Source organism: Pogoniulus pusillus, chromosome 13, assembly GCF_015220805.1.
Source record: "Pogoniulus pusillus isolate bPogPus1 chromosome 13, bPogPus1.pri, whole genome shotgun sequence".
Lineage (NCBI taxonomy): Eukaryota > Metazoa > Chordata > Aves > Piciformes > Lybiidae > Pogoniulus > Pogoniulus pusillus.
This window is the reverse complement of record NC_087276.1, coordinates 16,817,612-16,837,412: the sequence shown is the minus strand read 5'-3', so window position 1 is coordinate 16,837,412 and position 19,801 is coordinate 16,817,612. Positions and strand designations below refer to the sequence as shown.

At 56.8% G+C, this 19,801-nt stretch overlaps 1 protein-coding gene across 1 annotated transcript in view; it reads right to left on the bottom strand.

Moving 5' to 3' along the window:
• Positions 1-19,801, bottom strand: part of PPL (periplakin) — a 36,933-nt gene that overhangs the window by 15,062 nt on the left and 2,070 nt on the right. The window contains exons 2-11 of the mRNA XM_064153172.1: positions 8,363-8,462; positions 7,339-7,493; positions 6,517-6,640; positions 5,599-5,724; positions 5,247-5,288; positions 4,954-5,115; positions 3,905-4,012; positions 3,300-3,395; positions 2,207-2,329; positions 750-896 (exon numbers count right to left, since the gene is read on the bottom strand). Of these exons, the coding sequence (XP_064009242.1) occupies positions 750-896; positions 2,207-2,329; positions 3,300-3,395; positions 3,905-4,012; positions 4,954-5,115; positions 5,247-5,288; positions 5,599-5,724; positions 6,517-6,640; positions 7,339-7,493; positions 8,363-8,462 (1,183 nt within the window). The remainder of the gene's footprint in view (positions 1-749; positions 897-2,206; positions 2,330-3,299; positions 3,396-3,904; positions 4,013-4,953; positions 5,116-5,246; positions 5,289-5,598; positions 5,725-6,516; positions 6,641-7,338; positions 7,494-8,362; positions 8,463-19,801) is intronic.

Below are 19,801 nucleotides of genomic sequence, written 5' to 3'. Positions count from 1 at the left end.
AGAGATGAGAAGGTGTTTCCCAGGCTCTGCTGAGGCTTTCCCCTTGGAGAGGCAGGTTGGAGTCAGCTGGAGCTGCTTGGTCCTCCCCAGGGCCCTGCTGCTCCTCTAGCATCTGCTGGTTTTGCTGTGCCAGCACAAGCCAGGAGCAGGTTGGTGGGGCTGGGGGCTGCAGGTGTGCTGGTGATGGTGGAGTGAGCCTCTGGACATCTGCACCACTCCAGCAAGGGGAGCGTGGGAACGTGACAGAGCCAGGCTGTCGCAACCTCCTGCAGGGTGTGTGACAGTCAGGCTGAGGCTGCCTTGCCCAGACCCTTCCTGGGCTGCCAAACCTGCTCTGCCACCTCCCACCAGGGCTAGTACAACCTTCGCCCTGTCCCCACTGCAGGGGACATCACTGCTAGGCACTGCTGAAAGCTGCTCCTTCGTGGCCTGTGTAAACATCAGCAGGTCCAGCAAGGCCATGGGCAAGGTCCTGCACCTAGGCTGAGGCAAGCCCCAGTACCAACCCAGGCTGGGGCTGGAGAGCAGCCCTGAGGATGAAGGCTTTGGGGGTGCTGGGAGTGCAGAGCTGGACAGGAGCTGGCACCAAGTGCTGCCAGCCCAGCCCCAGCCCTTCCTGGGCTGATCCCCAGAGCATGGGCAGCAGGGGCAGGGTGGGGATTCTGCCCCTCTGCTGTGCCTGCTGAGACTCCCCTGCAGGCAGATGAGGAAGATGGGAAGATGAGGAGCTGGAAGCTGGGGGCTGGTACCTGCTCGCCTTCATACTCGCAGAGAGCCTCGACGGGGACAGGCTGCAGTGGTGCCTCGCGGCGGTAGCGCAGGGGCAGGACCTGCTGGCTGCGCTCCTGCAGGGACCTCACCACTGCCTCGTACTTCTCCAGGGCCTTCTCCTGGTCCTAGCACAGGGGAAAGATCAAAACCAGGTAAGAAGGAGCTCCTGTACTCTCCCATCTGGCCAGGAGCTCGTTCCAGTGTTGCTGACACAGGCTTGGGCTTTGGTTTTGCTTGTGCTGGTGGAAACAGCTCCTGGGTCCTGCTCTGATGCTGTTGAGTTTCTACACCAAGTGCTCCTGTGCTCTCCTGCTCACATTTGAAGCCAGTCTGAGGCTTGGGACTGTCCCCATGTTGTGCTCCTGCCTGTGCCTTGGCATTATCCACCAGGCATTCCCTCGTTTGGGGAGCCACATCTGCCTGGCTGCACAGAGACAGAATTGTTTGGGTGGGAAAAGCCCTCTGAGCTCAACCAGTCCAGCCAGCATCCCAGCACCACCATGGCCACTAAACCATGGCCCCAAGTGCTGTGGCCACCCCTTTCTGGAGCACTTCCAGGCATGGGGACTCCACCACCCCCCTGGGCAGCCTGTGCCTGACTAATTCCTGGGACACAGCAATGGACAGCCCCATGCCCAGCTATTGACTCTAGTTGGAGCCCTCTTCAAAGGCTCTTCAACAGCTGCTCCTAGGTCCAGCTGTGCAGGGGTTATCCCCCAATGCTGAGTGGGATGGAGCACCAGCAGGAGAAGGACAGCTCTCAGGAGAGGAAGGATTTAGATTAGGTGTGAGGAAGCTGCTTTCTGTGAGGGTGGAGAAGGTCTGGAACGGGCTGCCCAGAGAGGTTGTGGATGCACCCTCTGAGAAGGCCATGCTGGATGAGGCTTTGAGCACCCTGGGCTAGCTGAAGATGTTCCTGCACCTGCCAGAGGAGTTGGAAACAGATGTTGTCTAAGGTCCCTTCCAACCCAACCCATGCTGTGATCCTATCAGCTGTTTCAGGACATGTGCATCAGCTGAGCCTGCTGCAGCATGCTTGGGCTTGGGCTGGGCCAGCAGCTGGGCTCAGCACAGCCCTTCCCAAGTGGGCGATCTGACAGCCTGGCTCCCAGCAGCGCAGCAAGTTCCACTGCCTCCTCTGGCAGCAGGTCTAATTATGCTCCCACCCTTAATGAGCACCAACTCGACAAGAGAACAAATACAAACCAGCCCAGTGAGCAATTACGTTGCTATGGGAGAGGCCACTTCTAGCCAGAGGGGAAGGAAGAGGCAGGTGAAGGTCTGGCAAAGGGAGACAGCAGCCTGGTCCTGCTGCTCGTCATGGAGAAAGCTGGGCAAGATGCCTACACTGGAAGGGATGTCCTCCCACGGGTGCCACGGGGACACTGGGTGCTGCTGCTGCCAGCCCTGTGCTCCTGCCTGCACCGATACTCACGTCCAGCTCCCGGAGGAGAGACTCCAGCTGGTATCTGTCCTTGAACTCCGGGCTGAATTTTTGGTCCAGGTCTGTATCCACCTTCTTCAAGAGCTCCTGGGCATCCTTAATGTCCTTCTGAAACTGCAGGAAGGCAAGGGCTGGTGAGAAAGGCTCCTGCTGAAACACTGAGCAAAGCCACCTCAGCAGCCTGGTCCTGGAGCAGGGACAGCCACCAGGAGCTAGGGGGGGAAGGTGAAGAATCATTGTTTCCCATGCTCAGAGCAACAGAGACAACCAGGGGAAGCTTGTTCCGTGGTCTCCTCTCCTGCAGAGCTCTTCAACCCCACCTCTGCCTGCCCTCAGTCGTGTCCCACTCAGACAGCATCATGCCGGTGCATGGTGTCTCTGCTGGCAGCACTGAGGAGAAGGCTGAGCCAAGCCCTTCCACACACAAACCACCTCCTGGGGCACTTCTTCTCTGGCAGATCTCCCCAAAAGGCACTGCCTGGGCTGGTCACCACAGCTGAGCTTTGGCAACAGCCTCATCACGTCGTTGGCACGCCCAGGCTGTGGGAGAGGAATCCAGTCTGACCTGCTCCCAGCAGAGCCTCCCTGCCTGCTGGGTCCCCTTTATCCAGCAGACATCTGTCTGCTGAGCTCAGCTGGGCACTGAGTCCTCACGGAGGACTCCCTGAGGGACAGCTCAGCTTTCTGCAGGTGTCATTTCCCCACCTGGACCTGTTCTGCTTCCGAGTGGAGCATGCAAGGTCTTCCCATGCCTTGCTTTGGGGGTGAGGTACCTCTATGAGATACCTCTGCTGGCCTGCAAGCAAGGATGCCAACACCAGGCTGGGGTGCTTGGACCTCAGCACTGGAGCAGGTCATGCTTTAACCGAGCAGTTAGTGGCCTTTGGTACTCGAGCAAGCTCAAGGTGGTCCTTCTAGCCTTAACAGCCCCCACAGACTAGAGTCAATCTCTTCTGCCCCGTTTCCAGAGCAGCAATAGTTTGGATTCTGGAGGCTCCTGCAGCCCAGCACCTGCTCTTCAACAGCAGCACCTGGCTGCCCCACCAGGTACCCATCTGGTAGCCCTTTGTGCCCCATCTGTTACCTTGTGGAAGTCCTCCATGAACTTCAGGTGGCTCTCCTCACATATCAGCAGGTTGAGGTACTCCTTCCAGTCAGCATGCACTGCCTCGATGTGAGCCTGAAGCACAGGGGTGGGAGGGGGCTGTTAGCAGGACACCTATGTCAGAGGTGAGACCGAGCTGCCCACCAGCAAGTGCCAGCTTCCACCTTGAGCAAACAGCTCAAGGCTGCTCCTGAAACCACCCAGGAGCTCTCAGGTCCAAGCTAGGTTGGGAATCGTGGGGAGCTAGTCCAAAGCTCAGATGGGAGCACACAGAGGGCTGGCTGAAAGGAGGTGGAAATCCAGTGGTCTTGTGCCCAGCTTCTCACCAAAGGTGGAACTTGCCACCCTAGTCTGTCCTTGGTCAGCAGGCACAAGGTAATCACCACAGGAATGAGGACAATGGGAAGAGCTCCTCAGGTTTATCTGAGCTCCCCTGATGGTGTTTGCACAGTTGCAGCTGAAGGAGACTTTTTCCCACTTGGCATTCCGGGAAGTGAAGTCGAGAGCCCCACTGGCACCGGGGAGAAAGGCTGGGTGGGTCCTGCAGGGCTGGGGGAAAGCTGGAGGCCACGCCTGGTGCTCACCTCGATGGCATTCTTCCCGGGGTGGTTCTGGGCAAGCAGCTGGTCCCCGTCTGCGTGCAGCTTGTTGATGGCCTCCTCCTTCTCCTCCAGCTTCCGGTGGATGAAGTTCTAGGTGGAGAGAGGCAAGACACTGAACCCCACGACAGCAGAGCTGACCCTGGCTGTGTCCTGAGCCCATGCTACTCTGAAAAGGCCTGAGCAAGACACGAGGTGTGATGGTCCCCTGCTGCAGCTTGCACTTTTCCTTCCCTTGCAGATGTTGCTAAAGATGTGGCTCTTGTCAAGCAACCCCTGAGATAAGGCAGAGGAGGATGAGGAAGTTGTGGAGCTTCCTCGTGGTGTTATTCTTGCCAAGAGGAAAGGATTAACCTCTCTACCCATTGTGCTACCACCTCTACATCTCAAAGTGCTTTGTGAAAAGAGACTGAGGCATGAGGGAAGGCAGCTTTTCTCTCTCGGATCAGACCCCCATCTTCACCTCCCTTGTCTCAAAGGAAGTGACTGTGTCCCTGTACTGGGTTCAGGTTTGGGCCTCTCACTCCGAGAAGGACATTGAGGGGCTGGAGCAGGTCCAAGAGAAAGGCAACAGGTCTGGAGAAAAGGGCTGTGGAAGAGCAGCTGAGGGAGCTGGGGGTGTGCAGCCTGGAGAAGAGGAGGCTGAGGGCAGAGCTCATTGCTCTCTACAGCTCCCTGAGAGGAGGCTGCAGCCAGCTGGGGGTTGGGCTCTGCTCCCTTGTGCCAGGGGACAGAAGGAGAGGAAATGACTTGAAACTGTGCCAGGGTTAGGTTGGGGACGAGGAACGAGTTCCTTGCTGCCAGAGTGGTCAGGGTCTGGCCCAGGCTGCCCAGGAAGGTGGTGAAGTCCCCATCCCTGGAGATGTTCCAGAAACTTGTGGCCATGACACTTGGGGTCAGGGTTTGGTGGCCACGGTACTGTTGGGTTGATGGCAGGACTGGATGAGCTTGGAGATCTTTTCCAACCCAAACAATTCCATGATCCTGTGACAGCAGCACCCTTCAGGTGCGGGGCAGGCTGTGGGCACACTGACCTCGTACTGGCGGCGCCGGCTGGGGTAGTCCAGGTTGTGGTCACTCCAGTCATAGTGGGTCCTGTCCTTGGCCTGCTGATCTAGCCAGTAGAGCTTGTTGGTGCAGCGCTGCATGTAGTCCTGCAAGGAGTTCAGGTCCTGCTGCCGTTGTTGGGAGCCAGCCTGGCAAGGGTCATAGGGCAGAACTCAGCCCAAAGCTCTTCTCCATGGGCCCTCTGGGGGCTGGCCTGGCCATCCCAGCAAGGGACCAGTGCCAAAGGGCTCTGGCCCCCAGGATCCCAGAGGTCTCTTACCAGCAGCTTCTGGTATTTGGCTTGGAAGTCACTCAGGTATTCCTGATAAGAGAGGAGAAGCAGAGCTGGAGTTAGCAGCACAGCTCTGGAAATTAGTGGCCTGGTGGGGGCTCGGTAGTGAAGGAGGATGTGGGGAGTGGGGTGTGGGATTAGCCTCACTGTAAACCTCCCATGTGATATAGAGTGCTGAGCTCTGAGGTTTAGCGTGGATCTAGGTGCCCACCCAACCTGGTCCAGGCTGCAGGAGAGTGGAACCGGGTCTAGCTTGGGTGCTGGACTGCCCACGCCTTCAGCAGCAGCTCGGGATAGGGCCAGCCCCGGGGGCAGCAGGCAGGGGGGCAAGGGAGCTGACCTTGTTGCCTTCCTTGGCGATGTGTGGGCCGATGGCCATGACCTCGTTGTGGAAGATGTTGTGCTCCTCCACCTGGCTGTTGACCAGCGGCAGGTCGGTCCCGAAGCCCTTGCTGCTCAGCGCGCCCTGTGGGCACAGGGCTTGGCTCAGCCGCGGGGCAAGGGCAGGGCACCTGGGAAACACCTCTAGGAGTGGGTGTCCAGGAGCACGTTGGGTGAAATCGGCCACGGGAGAGCCAGTTTGAGGGGGAGATTTAACCCTTTTCAGACTGGAAGAGTGTAGGGAGTGGGGCAAAATCAACAGTGAGGGTCACAGAGTAGAGCCCAAAGCAGGTGATGACTGGCAAAGATCCAAGAGGAAAGGCTGAAGCTTGTTCAGCTTGGGGAGGAGAAGGATCTGGAGGGACCTAACAGCATCCTTCTTCTAAGGCCGCTGAGCAAAATATGTGGTGGGAAGATGAGAGATGACCTGTGCAGGGGGTAGCACAGTCTGGGTGTCAGAAGAAGCCTTTCCACCCATAGGACACTGGATCACACTGCTCACAGAGGGAGTGTGAGCTCTAGCCTCAGCTGCAGAAGGGCAGAGGTTTACCCAAGCTCAACCAGGAGGTCAATGGCCAGGTGGAGCCTAGGAGCCCATCCCCTGAAGGAGCAGTTCCCCATGGCCCTCTGATCCTCTGGAGCTTCTCCTTTCTAGCTGGGCTACTGCCAGTGGTGCCACTTTGAGCAGCTTGCCTTGTCCCACCACCTCCATACCCTCCTCTGCCCCTCAGCACCCCACCTCCTGCCCATGCTCCTTGCTGAGCTCACTAGAAAGTTGCCCAGAAGGTTGCCAAGAGGTTCTCCATGGGGAGATGAGTGAGGTCCTGCCCAGGTGGTGCTGCTGGCCAGGCAGTGGTCCTGTTGGAGCCCTTGGTACCTGTTTCTCCTCGATCACTGTTGACCAGTTGACCTGGGGCTCAATGTTCTGCTGCAGGGGGAAGCTGTAGATCTGGTTGTGTTTCACACGCAGGTTTGCCACTCGTTCCTTCAGCTGCCGGATGCTGCAGAGAGGGAAAGGTGAGGATGGGATGGAGGGTGTGGACCCACACACACCAGCATTAGCGTTGGTAGCTGGAGGTGACCCTTCCCCAGGCCCCCACAGATTGGGATGGGAGCAGTTGTCCTTAGGGAACTTCAGAGAGAAGAAAGGTGAGGGTGGGATCCTGGACCAGCATTAGCATCGGTGTCTGAAGGTGATCTTCTCCCAGGCCCCCATGGATTGGGATGGGAGGGACAGTCCTTAGGGGACCTCGGAGAGGGGAAAGGTGAGGGTGGGATGGAGGATGTGGACCTGGACCAGCATTAGCATTTGTGACCCTCTCCCAGGCCCCCATGAATTGAGGCGGGAGGGACTGTCCTTAGGGGATCTCCAAGAGGGGAAGGGTGAGGGTGGCAACACAGACGGGCAGCAGCTGTGTTGTGCAATCAGCTGGGGAGGAAGAGGGCAAAGGTTTCACATATGCCAACTCAGAGCAAACCAGGCCTGGGGTAGAGCTTGGTCCTGCAGAGTGGGCAGGTCCCACCTCACCGTGCTTCCTGCAGAGCTGTCACCTGCAGGCGTGCAGCTGCCAGAGGGTGGCTGCGGGTTTGGTGTCTGAGTGCAAACCGGGCTGCAGAGAAGCCCGTGGTGACCCCCTGACTGCGGGCAGGAGCTGAGCAGAGCCCCTGCAGAAGCATTCTCCCCTCGCCGGTACTCAACTCTTCTGTGATCATGTCCCCCTGCGGGTGCTTCATGTGGCGGGCGACGGCCGCGTCCCCATCCAGCACATAGAGCAGCTTGTCGGACTCGGAGAGCTTCTGCGCCGTCAGGTCGCGGTGCTGCGCCGGCTGGCATGCCTTGATCTTATGCAGGTCCTGCGCAGGCACACGGGGAGCAAGCAGGCAGCTGCTGAGCTCGGAGGAGACCTCGCAAGGGCATCAACCACCCGCCCGGAGCTCACGACCCCCAGCGCTGCCGCAGAGGAAGGGCGAAACAAAAGGGGTCCGAGAGGTCTCTCCAGCAGAGATGGGCAGCACCTCTGCTGCCTCCTGTCCTCCTGCCCAGGGGGTTTGCTTTCCTCTCGCCCAAGGCAGCCCCTTTGGGATGTGCCATGTTCCTTGGGAAGGGACATGTGCTGGGATGCACAACCCTGCTCTGCCTGGCCCTGGGAGGGAGAATTTTAGGGCCCTGCTGCATCCTCTCACCTCCTTCCCATGAGCTGGGAGAACCAAAGATTCTTTGTTATGGATCATGGAGGGAGGGAGAGGGAGAAGGGGAAGGGTAAGGTAGGGGAGGAGAGAAAAAAGAAAAAGTAAAAAAGAAAAAGGAAAAAAGGAAAAAGGAAAAAAGGAAAAAGGAAAAAAGGAAAAAGGAAAAAAGGAAAAAGGAAAAAAGGAAAAAGGAAAAAAGGAAAAAGGAAAAAAGGAAAAAGGAAAAAAGGAAAAAGGAAAAAAGGAAAAAGGAAAAAAGGAAAAAGGAAAAAAGGAAAATGAAAATAGAAGAAAAAGGAGAAGAAAAAGAAGGAAAAGGAAGTAAAGGAAAGAGGAAAGGAAGAAAAAGAGAAGAGAGGGGTTAGAAGAAGGAGTGGGAATGAGTAGGAGAGGGAGAGGGAGAGGGAGAGGGAGAGGGGAAAGAGAGGGAGGGCAGAGGAGCTGGAGCAGCAGCGGCGTGGGCAGGGCTGTGGCAGAGTGCCCGGTGCCGCCCGCGGGGTGCCCGGTGCCGCCCGGTGTCCGGCCGCGCTCACGTTCTGCATGCGGGAGTCTGTCTCCACGATGTTCTTCTCCACCTGGTCCGCATTCTTCTGCAGGCGCTCGATGAGCTCGGTCAGCTCTTTACTGGAGATGCTGGAGGGAAAGAGGAGGAGAAAGAGGGGGGAATTGTCACCCCGCGGGCACAGCCACGGCCCCGAGCTGCCGCTGGGGCTGCTCTCGGGGTGCCGTGACCCCGGGGGTGGCCGGGGGCCAGCCCAGCCTGCCAGGCCCCGCAGCTGAGCCGTGACTCACTGCTGCCTTCCCAACATTTTCCAAAATATTCGGCAGCGGTGCCAGGAAGGGGGTGGCGGCAGGGGACAGAGCCTGTCCCACGCACGGGAAACGGCAGTCAGGCTGCGGGAGAGCCTGAGCCTCCCCCCGCTTCAGGGGAGAAGGGACCTGTCTGGGGGACGGGGAGAGAGGAGCTGTTTGGGGGACAGCAAGAGAGGAGGCGTTTGGGGGGGACAGGGAAAGAGGAGGTGTTGGAGGGGGGCAGGGAGAGAGGAGGTGTTTGGGTAGGACAGGGAAAGAGGAGGCGTTTGGTGGGGCAGGGAGAGAGGAGGTGTTAGGGGGATAGGGAGAGAGGAGATGTTTGGAGGGGCAGGGAGAGAAGAGATTTTGTGGGGGGCAAGGAGAGAGGAGGTGTTTGGAGGGGACAAGGAAAGAGAATGCCCTGCATGAAGACAGAGGAACCTGAGCAGGACCTGGACTGCTCCCCGCAAGGCGAGATCGTCCATTTGAGAGCCTTGCCTGTGCACAGGGCAACCCTGTGTGCCCCTGACGCTGGGGCTCAGCCCTGCCTTGCAGCTCCTGCTCTCCGGCTTCAAGCCATGTCTCCACAGGGAGCTACTCCCTGTGTGCAGCAAAGCCAGGACCAGCACAACTCTCCTTGCGTCCACCCCTCAGTGCTGTGTCTCTTGCTGGCACCGGGTTTTGCTCTTCTGGTGATGCTGGTGACAGCCTTCCCATCCTAGCCAGGCTGGCAGAGTGCAGGGTCACCCCAAAACCTCACAGCCTCACTGGAGGGCCGTCTGAGCTGGAGCAGAGTCCAGACAACTCGTGATGTAGCTCCTGCTCTACCAGGCTGCTTCTAAACATTCTCCTGCTGTCACTTTGGCTGCAAGAGGAGGCTGCAGGACCACGTGCCAGGTTGCATGCCAGGCTATGTGCCAGGCCATGCCTGCAGCTCTCTACCTCTACTGACCAGAGGCAGAGAGCAGGATGTGCTCCTCAACAGTTTCTGCTGCTGGATGAGGCTGATGGCAAGGCTGGGGCTGGTGTCCAGGCTATCCTGCTCTGTGGTGTGGGCTTCAGCCAAGGGTGGGCTCACTCCAACCTAACCAGCTATAGAGCAGGATAATGAGCCTTAATGATCTCATTATGTGGTGATAGAATTAATCTTTCATGGAATCATGGACTGAGTGGGGTTGGAAGGGACCTTCAAAGCTCATCCAGTCCAACCCCCTGCAGCCAGCAGGGACAGCTGCAACCACAGCAGGTTGCTCACAGTCCCAAACAACCTGACCTGCAATGGTGCCAGCCATAAGGCATCTCCCACTTCTCTGGGCAGCCTGGGCCAGGCTCTCTCCACCCTTAGCATAACAAATTTCTTTCTTCTGAGCACTTTAACTTGGTGCTCAGAGGTGTTGGAGGAGCTGTGTGGCTCCTGCAAAGGCTGAAGGACAGAGCTGGCTGCTGGAGCACCATCAGCCCAACCATGCTTGCTCACAGCATGGAGGGCTCCTGAGTCCCCCAGGTGGGCAGCCTCACCCAGAAGCTACCTCAGCCCAGCTCCGATGGTTCCTGAAGGGCCAAGGTCCTCCATGGGGCTGGGGGTGTCCGCATGAGCTTCTTCAGGACAGCCTGAGGCATGGGCAACCTGATCTAGCGCAGCTGACTGCAGAGGGGGCTGGACTGGGTGACCTTTGGAGGTCCCTTCCAGCCCAGCCCCTCCTGTGATCCTATGTTTCTGTGTCCTTCTGCCTTCCACAGATTGGGGAGCCACAGCTTGTTGGTCAAGGAAGTCCTCAGCCAGTGCTTTGCAGCGGCTTCCCTGGCCATGTGCCAGTACTCAGCTACCAGCAGGTAACAGTAGGATGTGGCCTTGCCACTGCTGTGCCCTATGGGCATAGCAGGCAGTCTTCAGTGGGCACATCTCAGCTTGCTGCCCTTCCAGCATGGGCACTGGGAGAAACAGCTTAGCCAGCCCCAGTCTAGTCTCCTCCTGGCACCGGTGCTGAGCTTCAGGACACGTTTCTGCTTGCTGTTGCTTTTCAGAAGAACCCAAACCCCAGCTCTGGGCTTGTTGCTGCCAACCTCAAAAGCTGCCCCAGGCTGCAGGAGGCTGGCAGGCTCCGAGAGCTCCGGAGAAGTTCCCGTGTGCCTGGGAAGTCCTGGCGTGGGCAGCACTCACGCAGCACTCACACAGAGTGTTTTGCTTTTTATAGAAGCTGCATCATCAAGATGGCACTTGGCAGGACTGGTGCTCTGTGTCCACCACTGCTGCTGCTGCCTGGCACCTCCTGGTGGGGTAGCCTGAGCGAGAGGCCCTCTGACTCCAGCAGAAAGGAAGCATTCCCAGGCAGAGGAGCAGCCGAGGGAGGTCACTGAGAGCTGTGTGCAAGGGTGCCCTGGAAGATGGGGTGTGGGTGTCTGGATCCTGTTGTCCTGGGGAGCAGCTCTTCAAAATCCACCTCGAGGTTGCTTCTAACCCTGGTCAGGGTAGTGGTGGTGTTGGTGGTGCACTTGGCAGCGCTGGGTTAACAGCTGGGCTCAGTGATCTTGAAGGTCACCAACCTAAATGACTCCACAATTCCATGTTCCTATCCCATGTAACCAGGGAATCAGTGGAGAGAAAGTGGCTTCCAGCTGAGTAACCCAAATGTGCTGCTCATGTTCTTGTGTCTTCAGGCTGTGGTTACTCAGAGCTGGCATCTCCTGCACCCTGAGAGAGCTTACTGCCACCAAGAAGTCTTCCTCATCTCCCACAGATGAACTGGAGGCTGCCAGAGCTTTGAGGATGGAAGAGGCTGCTTTTCCAGCTGGGAGCTTGGGATGCTTTGCTGCGACAGCCAGGAGCACCACCAGCTCTAGGTGAGGCTTGGGACCAGCTGCCAGGGCTTGCTGGCTCGCCTCCATGACAGCTGCCTTGGGCTTGGTCATTTCTAGCAAGCCCAAGGGTGACTCTTCAGTGGACCTGCAGCACAGATGGCAAAGCCACCCCAAAAAGCAGAGGAGCTTTGGGGCATTTTGTGGTTCTGGTTGTGACTGAAGCTTCTCAATTTGTATGGAGGCAAGCAAAGCAAGCCAGGGGGGCTCTGGGGGCCACAGCCACCCTGTGCTTCCAACACGGCTTCCCAAGCTGTTCCTGCTGCTCTGCTCAAGCTGAACATGGAGGCTCTGCCCAGCCTTCGTGCTCACCTGGCAGCAGCAAAACTGATCCTGGGTGCTGGGAACCCTGGCCCTAATCCTCTTGTTCAAGTACCAGCTTTGCCAGGGCCATCCTCCATGGCCATGCTGCTGAAACAACCAGGCTGGGTCAGGATGAGGATGTGCCTCTTGTTCTCTCAACCAGGCTGGGTCAGGATGAGGATGTGCCTCTTGTTCTCTCAACCAGGCTGGGTCAGGATGAGGATGTGCCTCTTGTTCTCTCAACCAGGCTGGGTCAGGATGAGGATGTGCCTCTTGTTCTCTCAACCAGGCTGGGTCAAGATGAGGATGTGCCTCTTGTCCTCACAATCAGGCTGGATCAAGATGAGGATGTGCCTCTTGTCCTCACAATCAGGCTGGATCAAGATGAGGATGTGCCTCTTGTCCTCACAATCAGGCTGGATCAAGATGAGGATGTGCCTCTTGTTCTCTCAACCAGGCGGTGTCAGGATGAGGATGTGCCTCTTGTCCTCACAACTAGGCTGTGCCAGGATGGGGATGTGCCTCTTGTCCTCAGAACCAGGCTGGATCAGGATGAGGATGGGGATGCACCTCTTGTCTCTCTGTCCCCACTCATCTTCCGAGTCTGGGCCAAAAGCTCTAATCATCCCTATGAGCTGGGGCTGCCTGCAGCCTGCCAGATGGATTCCACCCACCCACTTGGTGACCCCAGCAGCAGAGCATAGCCACCCTCCACCTCCAGCGGTACCCTGGCGATGGCAACCCCTTCTCCATCACTGCAGGGAGCAGAGGGAGGGGGAACAGGGAGGGCAGAGGATGAGTTTCTCTGCCCTGGAGAGGACAGTTTGCCCAGTGAGACAGAAACTCCTGCTTCCATCTGCAGTATCTGGGTGGCCAGAGAGAGGAGGACGCGAAGCTCCCTCAGAGCAAGCAGGGACATGCTTGGTTGTATCGTGGGCATGGCTGGGCTCAGCCTTGGCTTCCCTGACGCATGCAAGAAGAGCTGCTTGCTCTCCCCACCTCTGTGGTTTAGGTGAGAGTCACAAGGAGCTGGTGGCTGTCACCAGCTGAGGTTTGGGTACAGGGAAATCAAATAAAACCTCCCCACAGGAGCTGGATCTCCAGAGAGACACCACAGCATTGATGGAGCTCCTCCTCCACACCCACTCTGTTCTGAGACTCCTTTCTCTATTTCTGCACCCTTGGCACTTCAGTGCCACTTCATCAACCACCTTGGGCATTGACATTAACCCTAACCCTGACTCTTGGCCTGGAGGTGTTCAGGGTCAGGTTGGATGAGGCCTTGAGCGACCTGGGCTGGTGGGAGGTGTCCCTGCCCATGGCAGGGAGTTGGAACTGGATGATCTTGAAGGTCCCTTCCAACCCAAAGCGGTCTGTAAGCCTCTGCTTATTGATATGAAACCTCTGTTAATAACCTGCCTGTCCCCTCCTTCAAAGCTGGACCAGATGAAGGCTCTGCTGAGGCAAATGGATAACAAAGCAGAGGTGATTGGTGGTACCCAGCAATGGCTTCACCAAGGGCAGAGCATGCCTGATCAGGTTAGTGGCTTTTTATGATGCAGTCACAGCAAGAGTGGACAAGGGAAGGGCAACTGACATCAGCTACCTGCAGCTGAGTAAGGCATTTGACTCTGTCCCACATGGGATCCTGGTCACCAAATGAAACACACAGATTTGCTGGGTGGAGCACTGCTGGGTAAGGAATTGCCTGGATGGTGGCAGGCAGAGAGTGGTGACCAAGGGCACAATGTCCACCTGCAGACCAGTGCAAGTGGCTCCCTCAGGGGTCAATGCTGGCATGGACAGAGGAATCAGTGCACCTTCAGCAGGTTTGCAGCTGGCACCAAGCTGTGTGGCACAGTCGACTTACTAGAGGGCAGGGATCCATCCAGAGGGACCTGGGCAGGATGCAGAGGTGTGCCCAGGCCAACCTCAGGGCATTCACAAGGCCAAGGGTGAGGTCCTGCACCTGGGTGGGTGCAGTCCCAAGCACAGCTCCAGGCTGGGTGGGGAATGGCTGAGAGCAGCCCTGAGGAACAGGACCTGGGGGTCTGGGGTGATGAAAAGCTCAACATGAGCCTGCAGTGTGAGTGCAGCCCAGACAGCAACTGTGTGCTGGGCTGCAGAAAGAGCAGTGTGGCCCTCCCTGTAGGTGTTGAAGGCCAGATTGGATGAGGCCTTGAGTGACCTGTTCTAGTAGGAGGTGTCTCTGCCTATGGTGGGGGGTTGGAACTGGATGAGCTTTGAAGTCCCTTCCAACCTAAACCATTCTATCATTCTATGATGATCCCTGGGTTCCTTTCCAGTCTGGCATTCCCTGAGTCCTCAGCTGGTTAACAGAGCATGAGGAGAAGCATGATCTCTGTATCCATCTGTCAGAGTGCCAGAGTGATTGGTTGGGAAAGGTCAGATATCCATGCCAGGGGATGGAGGAATGCATCCATCTAGGAGAGACTCTAGGGAAGAGCTGTGGATGTTCTCCTGAGAGAGGTGGTGCAGTGACTGAGCAGTAGTGGTTGGCTTGGGGGATCTGGGTGGGTGCTTGGACTGGATGAGCTCAAAGGTCTCTGCCAACCTCACCAGTCCTGTGGCTCTGATTCTCCATCTCCTTCATCTGCTGAGAGGAGGAAGATGCAGAAGCACGAGGTGGTGGGCAAAGAGCTGAGGTATCCTTGGCCAGCCTGGCAGAAGCATGAGGATGGGATTTGGATGGAAGAGCTGAGAGTGCAACCAGGCTTTGGAAGGAAAAGGCCAAAATGAAGGCATGGTTGGGGAGGGAGAAGGGCAGAGTTTGGGCATAGACCAGCTGGGGAGGGCAGCACAGCGAGAGCAGGCAGGGGCAGGAGCAAAGAGGGAAGGGAAAGGCAGAGCTGCTAAAAGAGATCAGGCTGGGTGGGAAGGGCAAGGGGGGAAAGAAAGAGAAAAGCCAGAAACAGAAAGAGAAAAGCCTGGAAAAGAAGTGTCTGTGCCAATTGTGGAGAACTTGGCCATTATCTGATAGAAAGGAAAAAGTGATATCAGGCAGCAAAAGCTGCCCTGGACAGAGGAGTTGTTGCTCATCTTCTGCAGCCACTGCTGGGGTGAACAGCCTGAGATAATTCACATGAGGAAAGGGTTTGGGGAGGAGGGAATTTTAGGGTTTCCTCCAGCTGGGGAGCAGCACAGAGGCAGAAATCCCTGCAGCCATTGACCACAGTCCTGCCCCTGAGTGGCACCCTTGGGGGGGCAGGGGTTGTGATGCTCTTTGTGGCAGAGGGGCACGGGTTTGGGGTTTTTAACTTAGATTTGGGGGCTTAGTTCTTAGGGTTTGGGGTTTTATTTACTTAGATCTGGGGCTTTCATTCTTAGGGTTTGGGTTTTTACTTACATTTGGGGTTTTGTTCTTAGGGTTTGGCTTTTTTTACTAGGATCTGGGAGTTTGTTCTTAATTTAGGTTGTAGTTCTTAGGGTTCCTTTTTTTACTTAGATTTGAGTTTCAGTTCTCAGAGTTTGGGGTTTTGTTGCTTAGGGTTTTGTTCTCAGATTTGGGTTTTTGCTCTTAGATTTGGGTTTTTGCTTTGGGATGTCTTTTTTTCCCTTATGAAGTTTGGTCCTCAACAGACAAACCTGAGGACAATTATTGGGTTCTGGCCACTTTGCTGCTGGAAACTGGACTTTTTATTTTCTCTAGTCCTGTTTTTTCTCCCTGCCCATCAGGCTGCACCCTCAGTGACATGAGCACCTTCAGGAGCAAACTTCCCCAGGACTGGCACCTCCATGGTGCCTGCAGCTTCACCCCCTGGCATGACACTTGCTGGCAGGTGTCAGGAAGCCACTTTGACTTCTCTGTCTTGTTTTTCTTCTCCCCCAGAAGGAGGTTATCTCACTAACCCTCCCTAGGAAAGATGTTCAAATGACTGCTCCTGGAGCTCTGACTGGTTGGGTTGACTGCAGGCCCCTGGCAGGCTCCTCCTGGGAGCTTGTGCCATGAATCAGAGCCTTGCTGGGAGGGTTAATGGGAAGGGCTCTGTCCTGCTCCTTCCCCCAGCTCAGCACTGGCCAGACCTTGGTCTCCTGCTGGGAAACAGGCCCATGTCAGGAGCTTCCCCACCAAGGCAGGGACAAGCACATCAGCTGAGGATGGGATCTGAGCACTGATCCTGGTCCCACTTACTGCAGCCTGCTACTGGGATGCACAGACAGGCAGTGACCACCCAGTACCAGCAGGATGGGGTTGGAAGGGACCTCTGGAGATCATCCACTCCAATTCCATGCTCAAGCAGGGCACCCACAGCAGCTTGCCCAGCAGCACAGTGCCCAGCTGCCCTTGGAAGCTCTCCACACAAGGACACTCCACAGCCTCTCTGGGCAGCCTGCTCCAGGCCCCCAGCACCCTCACACCAAATAGCTTTCTCCTCCTGCTCACATGGAACCTCCTGGCTGCCAGTTTTTGCCAACTGGCCCTCATCTTCTCCCTGGGCTCCACTGACGAGAGCCTGGGCCCAGCCTCTCATCCTTCTAGCTATTGATAAGCTGCTGTCAATGCCATCTCCATTCAATTCCCAGTTACACAGACTCCATATCAAACACACCCAGGTGAGCACTGCTGCTGGAGGCTGGACTTTAGGAGGGACTAAAACCACAAGAACTCTGCAGAAGCTCACAGCAGAGAACTTTAAATGCCCTTAAAACTCCTCCAGCTGCAGCTCTCACATTCCCTTGTGCCACTTCTTATACCACAGAGGTGAAACTGTGGAGGAGACAGGGCTGGGCTGGAGGAATTCAGGGTTGGAAGAGATCAAGATCTGGCTGTAAACTGTGGAGAAGCCTCCTGTCAGGCTTCCCATGGCAGGGTGTAGCTGGACAGCAGAGCTGCTGTGCTGAGTCATAGAATCATCCAATGGGTTGGCTTGGAAGGAACCTTCAGGATCATCCAGTGCCAACCCCCTCCCATGGGCAGGGACACCTCCCCCAGCCCAAGCTGTCCAAGGCCTCATCCAGCCTAGCCTTGAACACCTCCCTGGGCAAACCTGTTTCCAGGTTCCTTGTTCACTTTTCTTCATTGTCCCCCATGAAAAGAGGGCTGGGGGGAGACCAGCTCATGTCCTATAACTCCTTGAAAGGAGATTGGAGACAAGTAGGAGTTGGTCTCTCCTCCTGAGTGATAGGACAAGAGGAAATGGCCTCAGGTTGCCCAGGGGAGCTGCAGGTTGGACATTAGAAGAGACTTCTTCACTGAAAGGGTCCCCAAATGCTGCCCAGGGAGGTGGTTGAGTACCCATCCCAGAAAGTGTTGCCAAGAGACAGAGATGCAGTGCTGAGGGCCATGGCTCAGCCCAGCCTGGGCAGAGTCAGGCAATGGTTGGACTGGGTGAGCTGAAAGGGCTTTGCCAGCTGAAGTGACTCCGTGATGCACAGCTGTGCTGTGCTTGAGATGACAGCAGAAGCAGGGCAGGCAGCCTGAGCCTTGCTCCACCATAAATACAGAGCAGCTCCCCTGACTCACCTGCTGGCTCCAGCCCTACCCAACAGCCTCCAGAAATGGGCGTCACCCCTCCTGGCTTCTGCCCTGTCTGCCTACACCCCCTTTTAGTCAGGGACAAGGGTCTCCAGGGCTGGGAGTCCTCCAGGAAAGATGCTTTCAGTAGGGCATCTCAAGGATCTTTGCCTTTGCTGCTGGCAGGAGCATGAGCTCCAGCAGTCACTCCACAAGGCTAAGTTGTTTCCTATCTCCCAAGCCTGGACTTACTAAAAGAGAAGCCAACCTCCTGCTTTCTAAACCTGATGAGTGCTTGGTGAAGGTAGCAGCAAAGGAGGGTGATGGTTTCCTCCCATCCCTGGGCAAGCTGCTGTGGGTGCCCCTGCTTTAGCAGGAGGGTTGGGCAGGATGACCTCCAGAGGTCTCTTCCAATCCCCACTCTGCTGGGGGTCAGTGATGTGCTAACAATGCAGCAGTCATGGCCAGTTCCAGATGAATCCCCATGGACTCACAGACTGGTTTGGGTTAGAAGGGACCTTTAAAGATCATCCAGCTCAGCCCCCACAGGCCTTGCACTACTGGGGTGGGACGAGCAAGAGCAGCAACCAAATCCATGAGGCGAAAGCTATGTCATCATCCATACTCCTCAGACCAGGCAGGGAGATGCCCACATGCCTACTGGCATGCCAAATGGGGGCCTGGAGACCACAAGCCCCGGTCAGACACGAAGCAAATCACAGAATCATAGCATGGTTTGGGTTGGAAAAGGCCTCCAAGCTCATCCAATTCAACCAGCAACCCAGCACCACCACGGCCACTAAATCCTGTCCCCAAGTGCCATGGCCACAGGTTCCTTGAACACCTTCAGGAATGGGGGTTCCACCACCTTCCTGGGCAGCCTTTGCCAGTCCCTAACCAGCCCTGAAGGACAGAAATTGTTCTTATTGTCCAACCTGACTCTCTCCTGGCCAGGTATTGCTAGGGAAAGACTCAGACCCTGGTGCTGCTCACCAGCCTCAGAGAGAGCTGCTGAGGAGTATCCCCTGAACACAGAGGTGAAGAACCTGCTGGTGCTGCACATGATGTTAGGAGATGGATGTGGGCCAGGCTGCTTGGCACTAAGCATTGTTCTGGACATCCTCCAGCCAAGCAGTGGCACAGACCATGGCTGGTGTTCTCCAAGACTCAGCTGGTGTTGCTGAGGACAGGGGAGCTGCAGTAGGTTCGAGGACTCAGCATCGAATCATCTTCAAACCTCTGTGGCTTTGCAGGATTTGATGTCACTCCTCTGCTTTCCCTGCCTTTGCCCTCCTAAAGCCTCCAAGCATGTGAGCATGAGGCCAACCAGCCTCAAGATGTGGAGGCAGCTGCCTAAATGGCTCCTTCCTAGTCTCTGGCATGGCAGCAGAAATGAAGCAAGGAAACCTCCTGCCCACCCTGAGTTTTCAGCCCCTGGGCAGGCTGCAAGCAGCTTGAGGAGAGGCAGAGGAGCCACTCAAAGCCCTGATGCTCCAAGGTGCTGTGAGTGGGAGACTGAAGGAGCAGCCTGGGGCTGGGGAAGGGTGGCTGTCTGCATCCCGGGGGACAAGGAGACAAGCAACTGCCTTGAGCTGCACAGCCTCACAGAGATCTTGAGGCTCTGGTGCTGCTCATCAAGATGATCCCATCACAGAGGGGCTGAGGAAGCCACCAGGACTCACAGCAGCTACTCACCATGCTACAAAGTGCTGTGGGATGGTACTTTGGCAATGAAGCTGATGAAGGCTCTGGGGAACAGGTCTGATGAGGAGCAGCTGAGGGAGCTGGGAGTATTGAGCCTCGAGAATAGGAGACTGAGGGGAGACCTCATTGCTCTCCAGCTCCCTGAGAGGAGGCTGCAGCCAGGTGGGGACTGGTCTCTTCTCCCTAGTAGCAAGCCATAAGATGAGAGGAAATGGCCTCCAGCTGCACCAAGTGAGCTTTAGGTTGGGCATTAGAAGAAACTCCTTCACTGAAAAGGTTCTCAAACACTGCCCAGGGAGGTGGTTGAATGCCGATGACCAATGGGGCTTGAAAGAGGAAGAGAAGTGGTGCAGAGGGCCATGGCTTAGCCCTAGCTTTGATCGAGTTGGACAACAGTTGGACTGGATGAGCTTAGAGATCTTTCCCAATCGAAACAAAAATGCCCTGATCCCTGGGCAAGCCCCACCTGAATCAGCTGCTCTCACGGCCTCAGCTCCTCTTGCTTGCAGGAAACGCTCCAGTGCCCTTGCACAGCTGCCAAACTGGTGCTCAGTCCTCGCCCTGTCACCGCCGCGCTCCGGAGGCGCAGTCGCCGGCAGCGCCTTGGCACCAAGCCCTCGTCTAAGGTGCAGCCCCAGCGGAGCGCAGGACGGGGCCGGGCTGTTCCCAGTGTCGAAAGCCGAGTGCCAGTGGGCGGCGGGGGCGGCCAGCTGATGTTCACAGCCTGGCTCTGCTCTTCCAGCAGCAGAACTGGGCGGGCGCCGGCTGGGAGCCCGGCAGCGCCCGGAGCCGGGCCGGGGAGGCAGCAGCTCCTTGCTTCCTCGCAACCCTTCTCCACCAA